Source organism: Acyrthosiphon pisum, unplaced genomic scaffold (genome assembly GCF_005508785.2).
Source record: "Acyrthosiphon pisum isolate AL4f unplaced genomic scaffold, pea_aphid_22Mar2018_4r6ur Scaffold_17856;HRSCAF=18528, whole genome shotgun sequence".
Classification (NCBI taxonomy): domain Eukaryota; kingdom Metazoa; phylum Arthropoda; class Insecta; order Hemiptera; family Aphididae; genus Acyrthosiphon; species Acyrthosiphon pisum.
Window position 1 is genome coordinate 1 of NW_021766934.1, and position 8891 is coordinate 8891.

The 8891-nt window shown below is 31.5% G+C and overlaps 1 protein-coding gene across 1 annotated transcript; it reads right to left on the minus strand.

Annotated features, from left to right (window-relative positions):
* Positions 1 to 1734: 1734 nt before the first annotated feature.
* Positions 1735 to 5841, minus strand: LOC107885830. Its single transcript, XM_016809520.2, has 2 exons — positions 5379 to 5841; positions 1735 to 2255 (listed from the first exon to the last, which is right to left on the minus strand). Exons 1-2 carry the CDS (start codon positions 5793 to 5795, stop codon positions 2055 to 2057), a joined length of 618 nt encoding a protein of 205 aa, XP_016665009.2. The 5' UTR covers positions 5796 to 5841; the 3' UTR covers positions 1735 to 2054.
* Between the last annotated feature and the right edge of the window lie 3050 nt (positions 5842 to 8891).

Genomic DNA, 8891 nt, shown 5'->3' on the forward strand with positions numbered 1-8891 from the left:
TTTTATTACTATAGGTATTAATAGAAGGCTCGTGTATTGTCGATGACTTAGTTACTTATGTAATAATATTAGTCTTTATATGTTATTGCTTGATGTGAAAACGACGATAAATCTCTTTTCAAATACACACAGAAAAATATGTTATAAGTTCGTAAATTTACTTTAGGTATATTAATTGTACTTTCGTAATCCATATGGATACCGAACATAGTTTATTTGAAATAAATTAAAATACATCTTATCCACCAAAATACATCGCAGTATAGGCAATTTATATGGAACAATTTACTTTTAACCTTATGGTGTATAACTTTTGAAGTGTATAACAACCGTAACGGGATAATATTTTAATCAGTTTCGATCGATTTCACAGTTTTGCATATTGTTATTGTTCACTTGACGCCGTCGCGCCATCACGCGAATATGTATAGCAATAACAGCAGTTATAGGTATACCAGTATTATATAGGTACTTTCGTGACAAAACCCGTAATATCAGGTCAAGGGAATGTACTTATTATGCTAAACGAGTTAACACGATCTTATATTTGTTTTTTATTTATTTAAAAACCCTCGACATTGAGTGGTTTTTAAATCCATTAATCGCCTTCATTTTTTTTAACACCGTGATTTTATTATCTTTAAATCACCAACTCGCCTATATATGCACTCTGCGCCATTTCAATTCCATGCCTTATAACAATACTCAAATAATTAGTTATTCATTATTGTCAGCTATCATTAAACCAATAATATAATAATTTACAATAATAGTACATTGTTCTGCCCCTTTGAGTTTCTACGATTATCAATTAAAAGTATAATTTTTTCTAGTCAAATTAAACTATGGTTTCTTTCAACAGAAATTTATTGTTATGCGCAAAGTTCTATTACATCCTAGTGATCTCCAAATTAATATTTGTGAATGTGTTTTCTTCCAGATATTCCATAGAATAATTCCAATTATCTATATAATAAATTTCTAAAATGAAAAAAAAATTATTTCTTGGAAATATTTTACTGAATCTTTCGAAAAGGTCATTGCGTGTTAATTTTTTTTTAATAACTTCTATACAGGTAAAATTATGTACCTATCTTTGGTTGGTACATTTATATTATATAATTGTATAAGTTATTATATAAGTTTTAAAATTCTGCATTTAATATTGTTTTAAAGTGAAGCTTTCATAGAAAATTGTCGAAACCTAATTTAATTTTTATTATCACGGTTTATTTTTGAGCTAGATTTCGCCGAATTGAATATAGTACTTGCTATATTTCAGTTTAAGTAGGCATAACTCTGAACTAAGTTTGGGTGAAATTTGGTTCAAGTATAATTTGCTTGACTTTCATGGACCTGGTGTGTAATCCACCCCAGGCGGATTGAATACGTTGTCCTAGTGGCTAGTGAAATTTTTGTAAATAAAAACGTCTAACGTTGAATGTTGTATATGCGAGTAGTATAGTTAACAGCATTGGCAAAAATAATGTGGTTCGGGGAGAGGGCTTAAGAGCCCTAAAACCCTGCCAAGTTCCATCAAGTCAAGTAAGTTATAAGTAAATATATTTTCTTGAATAAAATATAAATAAATATAATTGATAAAAAATAACTTTTTTTGTGTTAGGTACAGTATTTTCGATACGTTATATAAACAATAAACATGGATGATAAAAGTTTTTGTTTTTTCTGTTTTATACTTAAATGTAGTGATATAATGATATGACTAGACCTTACATTATTTAACCACATTTATGTGTGTTTGTCTGCAGCTGTGTATTTTACTTCGTTTAGATAAAAAGTAGGTAGGTATGTGTATAGATATTGAATATAAATTATATATAATTGGTGTAAATAAATTTGGATTTGTATGCCACGTTTTTAGAATAAAATTATGGGAGACTTGGCCCCCTCCCAAAAGCTTTGGCTATTTTCTTCTACGGGTATCACTTATTAGTTACTACCGGTGTAAGTAGGACGATACTTGAAATGGAGGTGCAAGATTAAATAGTAGGTATTTAAATTTAATCTAATATATTTATTTGAAGATTAAGGTATTAATAATTCTGATTACTGACCAAGTTTTCAATGAACATCTGTGTGCCCAAAAAACCAGCTTCTCTGACCGCGGCCAGAAGATAGAGGAATGCTCCCATAAACATTCCCACTTCCGATCCCATTCTGATTAAATCGTCAGTCGAGTGCACAGCCATTAATCTGCATACCTTTTGTCTCTTGTTCCACCAAAATTTTCTTGACTGTTGAAAATATTTGTATAAGTACACACACGTTAATAATTTGTAATTGACAAATTTATTTCTATTTAATCGTATGCTGTATATTGTACGCAAAAGAAACATTCAAGTGATTTAAAATAAGTTATACGAATATGATATAGTATACTTATACCATATTATTATTGTTTAATCCAACATCTTTAAATTGTTGATGGCCGTCTGATCATAACGAAATAATACATATTATAATATACAATTGGTTATTTTAAAACGATAAATCACCATAATAAAATTTTAACGTTTTAATTTTTAGTGTAAATAGTACACTGCCGTAGAAATATTCATGAGAATAATATTATGTGTTGTACAAATTTGAAGAAAAAGTGTACGATCAAAAATGTATCAAGAAAAAAAATACTTAACTAAAAATGATTCGCGAGTTATTAGTTTGAGCTTTGTAAAGTATGACATACGACATACACAAAATCAATTTAAAAATATTGTTAAGCTATATTTTCTCTACCACATAATTATGAAATATTAATCTAACATAACATTAAATGACAGTAACCGGATTACTAAAAACTAAACTGAAGACTAAAATAATAAATTAATAATTTTTTAAACCCTAAGCTAAAATTGTGTTACAGAAAAGTATATTTTTACAATTATCATCATTTTTTTCATACATTTGTATCTTTATAACTTAATGTTTCGTTATTTACTATTTGGTTTTTAAGGATTTAGTATACATTTTTATCGAAGTGAACTCAGTTTATTTTATACACTCCAGTCTCGAAGATTCGAATTTTTGGGAACTAATTCAAAAAAATCTGTTTTTTGTGTACCTATATTTTGAGTTCAACACATAAGTACAACATTGGATTTTATCTTACATGGGTTACAAGCTTTTCTAAATTTTGTATTGTTGTTTTAATATGTTATGATAAAAAGTAAATAGTACAAACAATATAATGTCAACTGCAGCTAAGTCGTTGTACAAACGAAATTACTTTTTTTCCGAACAACAGTAATAACGAAAATGTTAAAATGGATAAATATAAAAATATTGATATAGCGTGATAGTTATATATGCTATCTAACTCATTTGTATTTCAATAGCTTAAACATAATACACTGCCATTGCAATAATAATAATGAAAATAAAAATAATAACAATAATAGTAATAATATTTTTGACTTTTGATAGCATGAATGTCAGCGCTTACAATTGACAAACAGTATTACGTTTTTATTTTTTTTCACCATTCATATCGTCCGGGCATAGTGACTTAATTTCAATGTGGAAACAAGTTAAACAAATCCTACTGTTATTCTACCGCCACTGCAGTGCAGTATTCTGATAACACGATTATAAATAGGATTATTACAACAAATTTTTATAAGACTATTTTATACCCAAAAAACGAAAATTCGATAAAATATAACACACTGGATTTTTTATCAAAGTATATCCAGCCCGGTAAATGCGGTTTTAAGATAGTCGATTTCACATTGTTCAAAGCGGTGCATACTAATAATTGAGTTCCCATTATACCTACTTGAACAAGGAAAAACATAACATTACTAACTGAGTACCTGCATAAAAAAATAAACTCATAATTGTCAATTGAGTCTGTAGTTGGCAAATTAAAATTATACTAATTTATATTGATTCCGTGAACTTGGAAAAACTAAAATAATAATATATTATTTCTTTTGCGTCCGTACATTTTTATTGTAGGCATATCTGTTATACTGTGCATTTCTTAAGTTCTAGTTGAAATAGAAATATCAACACTGATAAATACTGCATTGTACATTCACCCAACCTAATCAAGAGAAATTAGATCATAACTAAAGAAAACCAAGTTAGAGAAAAAATGCAGCTATTACATAAAAAAAAAAAAATCAAGAATTGAATACATAAAAAGTTTACTGAAGTTTTTACCAATATAAGGCATTACATTTGTTTATTTATTATTTTAAACAACTCAATATTACAATATATTACAGACATTTATCAAATATTTTCAAATTAACATAAAAAAAAATCATTTTAATTGTACCTGTACAATTGCCGTCTTATGTTTGTAAAAATGGGAAAGAAAATGTTTTTTCTCACAGAGCTTGACGGGACTCAGTATTATAACATTGGCTCAATTAGTAGGTATATACTAAAAAAAAACTCAATTCATTTTAAAGGGATTTATTGGGAGTCAGTTCTTATGCAGCTGCTATTTTAAAGTAGGTAGGTAGGTACTCGAATTTCCTAATATGCAACTAATATAATACAAACCGAAATGATTATGCAATAAATTCATATGCATGCGATGTTAATGTATCATTTTATCCATTATTTTGTATATTATTATTATTATTATTATAACCATTGTTGGTGGTTTTAGGATATTTACCTCACGGTAGGTAGGTATGACATGATTCTCTGTACAGAACAATAAATATAAAATACACGCATGTTAATTATATAATGTATGATAATAGTATGGTTATATACGTATTATAAGCATTTTTTAGTCAAATATATTAATTATTGATAAAAAAATAAATATCTAGTAGGTATAAATATTAATAGTTGGTCAATTATTATTAAATAATAATAAATTTTATCATAGGACATTTTTATTATATAATATATATTTACTTAAAATATTGATTTCATCATGATCACGACCTAACTGTATCACATAGGGTACTCGTAGCCCGTAGGTATAGTAAGAAATTTTAACCTTTTATCTTTACACGCTGCGAAGACCTAAAGCTAAAAATCCAGTACGTTATGAGATTGAACGATATGGTAATATATGAGCGAAATGTCTAAGAAAAATCTTTCTATACATTATATCGATGGGGACTTTTCACGACGATCTGAAATCTTTATTATTTCAACCCTAAAACCCATATTTGATCTTTGTACAATTTCTGTGTATAATTTCTCGGGGAAGAAATATCCTCTACAGGAGGGGCTGGATATTTGTATCCTCAAAATGTGCATATATTATACCCTATCTACCCGCATATATTATTCTAATTCTATACATTTCGACGCGCCAAGCGACGTGATCATGACTTATCGCAATGTGTATTATTATAATATAATATGGTGTCGCGCGTGCCGCCTACTTTGTTGTAGTTGTACGTGTAGTTGGTCTTGAACGTATGGTTGGCCGGACTCCACGTGCTCCTGTGTTTGCCCCTGTCCGAACCCGAACTCTTCCCGTGCAAGCTCACGGTACCACCTCCACCACCTCCACCGCCGCCGTCCTCGTAGATCAGTGGCGTTCCGATACCGCTACCGTTGTTGGTCGTCGTCGCGTTGTCGCTGGTCGTCGCCATTTCCGTGGTCACCTGCACCGTCTCGAACTCGGTCGGACCGCCACCGCCGATCATCATCTCGTCGTACATGTCGGGCAACATCGACTCGTTGTCCATGAAGTCAAACGGCGTGGTGGCCACCGTGGTCGACGTGGAAGTGTAGTTGATTAATGGCGGCTTAAGACCGGTGGGTGGCGGTCCGGGACGCAGCACGAAGCATACCATAGATATGGAAAAGTAAAAGGCGAACAAGATGAACTGCCTATAGAACCTAAACAAAAATATCGATTTTAATTTGCATATTCGTCCGTCACTCTCGACAAACACTTTCAATCGGTTGTAGAAAGATATATGCAATATGCTGCAGTCTTATAATTATTTCTCGCGGATGAGTCGTACATTACAACTTATGTTATTTACAATGATCTATTTTAGCGGTTTTTCATTGGATATTTCAAAATAATCGAGGAAAACTTAAAAAAATACGGCCAACCTCAGCGGTATTATTTACGCAATTCAAGTTTGATTTTTTTAATCATTGATTTAATTCAGTAATATATAATAGAGTTAGATTTTCACAAAATATTCTATGCATATATTTATTTATTTATTATTATAATAATATGTATACTTATTTATAAAAGCATTATATAGACATGATATAATTTTCAAAATAATTTGGATTTTTTGAGCTATTTTTAGACACTCAGAATTATTATTTTTATTTATATTAGTCATCAATATCAAAAATGTAATCCAAGTTTTCACATAATTTGTTCAAGAAACAACTAAACAGTTTCAAATTTAATAGTCACTATTTTCTCCAATAAATAAAAAATTAAAAAAAAAGTTGTATAGCTTAAAAATCATAATAGTTTTAGTTTTATTACCCCACGATTGAAAATGTAACACAAAAATTTTCAGAAGTTGCTTAAAGTGGAATTTAAAAAACTTACGATACAAATTGTATCTTAAATTTAACAACATTCGATTATCAGTTATAAAAAACATTTATATATTTTGTGATTCATAAATCATAACATATTAATAATTAATAATAGGTAGTAATTTGAAACATTCATGTATTGTTTAAGTTATCATTTTCTATATACATCAAAATGGATTGGAAACCAGAAGGAAGAGACCAAGGAGTAGGTCAAAAAAACGTTGGATAGATGAGATAAGACAAGACCTAGAGACTGGAGAGGCTGGAAGTTACGAACTGGGAAGAGTTGGTCCAGGATCGCGGAAATTGGAGAGCATTGACAGAGGTGGCGAAAACTCTTACAGAGTCATAAAACAACATGATGATGATGATATACAACAAAAATCACAAAACGTTTGGTTTTCTGACTTAAAATTCGGACGATCGTTAAGAGATAACTAAAACTAAACAGTGCTCGCAGAGTAAACGATACAAAGACCCTGCTGTGAATTTGGATTTGGCGCAATCAATTCGGACGCACTCCCCGTGGTCTTCTAAACAGTATTCGGGATAGGTCATACAAATTCAGTTAAACCGTTAAAATACAATTTGTCTCGTAATAATACCACTTCACCCACATTCAAACGCTCAACACGCAAACGTAAATAATAATATTATTAATATTATAATAATATAGTATTATGTGTGATCGTCGCGTGTCCCACTGTTCGTCGACGACTATATATGGGCAGGTAATTCACGTCAATCCCGTGCGATCGTCGAACTGTTATTTTGCATAGCCATTTTAATAATAATTGTCTACAGATAAATATGTTATACGCTCAACGCACTTATACATTAATCCACGTGCATATGCGTAATTCATAGCAAGTAATACATATAATATACGAGACACTGGTATTTTGCTGGAACGCGCATTGCAGTCGGCATTCGAGGTTCCTATATCATATAGCCGCTGTAAATTGGGTTGTGTTTGTGTGTGCGGAGGGAGGATAGTGTGTGAACTACATGGTCTCGAGGTTACATATGTATAGCTGACAAACGTTGAATATTTATATTTGGTGTTTTTTTTTGTTGTTGTCTTATTATTTTCATTGATTTATATGGCTCACGGGACCCGTCTGTCTGTCGCACCGACGACACGCGATCGAAACGAACAATACGAAGACGTGCACGAGTGTAGGACGTATATTATGTATTATGTATACTTACATACAACATACCCATATAATATATAATATATATTACAGAGGGTCCCGCGACCAAAATTTTTTCTCAGAAGACGAAGCGGTTACAAGCGTAGCTTTTTCAACGATATATAGGACCGATGATAGCTGTATGACGTGGGGATGACGATGATGATGATGTCCGAGTACAAATGGGTATTATATTATTGATTGCACACGAGAGGTTTGCATTCGGGCGACCATTATTTACACGATATCCTCGCCCACTTTCATACCTGCAAAATATCTTCTTCGGCTTTACGTTTGAATGCGCAGCAGCTCTAATGTAAACGTTTTTACCGAATGTTATTCAATCCACATGATGATAATATTAAACACGTACGCTCGCTCGCGGATAAATGCGAATTCGAATAATAATTTGAAAGTCATTCGCGATCGACCGTCAAGGTAACCACGTATTCCACAATAATAGTCTATATATATATATACATGCATGTGTTTTATTGTACCACGTTTGGTAATCGTATCAAATGACCGCGTACGAGCAATCAGCGTTGCGTCCGAACAAAATAAGCGTATACCGCGGTTTGGAGCAACGCGTATATATTATACGATGCGTGTATACCACGGTTGTAATCAGACGCCCGCGACGAATCGCGAGTCGGTCAGTTCGGTCGGAATGGAGAGCACGTTCCTACATTTATCACCCGAATGTGCATAGTTTTAAAGAACCGGAAATAAAAAAAACCGAACTCAAGAGTTCCGGTCGTAGTACAGCTGCAGCCCGGAACTTTAATGAAACTTTCGAAGCAGCCGAAGGGATGGCAGCGAGAAAACGTTTATATTATAATGACTACATTACCATGTTCACTTATATATTATATGCGATAAATTATATATACAGCGTGCAAGGAGAGACGGCGTTAGATCGATCGATAAAAATTCTCAAAATAATAGCGTGAACGCATATATGTTTCGAAAGTATATTATGGTACCTACTGCAGTAGGTTTAGAAAAAAAGGCTTATTGCATACATTTTTGTACCGATAAATTTAGATGTGTTAATATTATTTGAACAGTAATTAAATGGACACATGATAAGTTGATATTTTTTTAGTAAAACAGTAAAACGAGTCTAGTTGTGTTATAATTAATTAATTCAAATTATATTTTTGGAATTTTTAAGAC

Coding starts and splice junctions, on each gene's coding strand:
- LOC107885830 (XM_016809520.2), bottom strand. CDS start 5,795: ATGGTATGCTTCGTGCTGCGTCCCGGACCGCCACCCACCGGTCTTAAG. Junction 2,256..5,378: donor ACACGTACAACTACAACAAA/GTAGGCGGCACG, acceptor TATTTTCAACAG/TCAAGAAAATTTTGGTGGAA.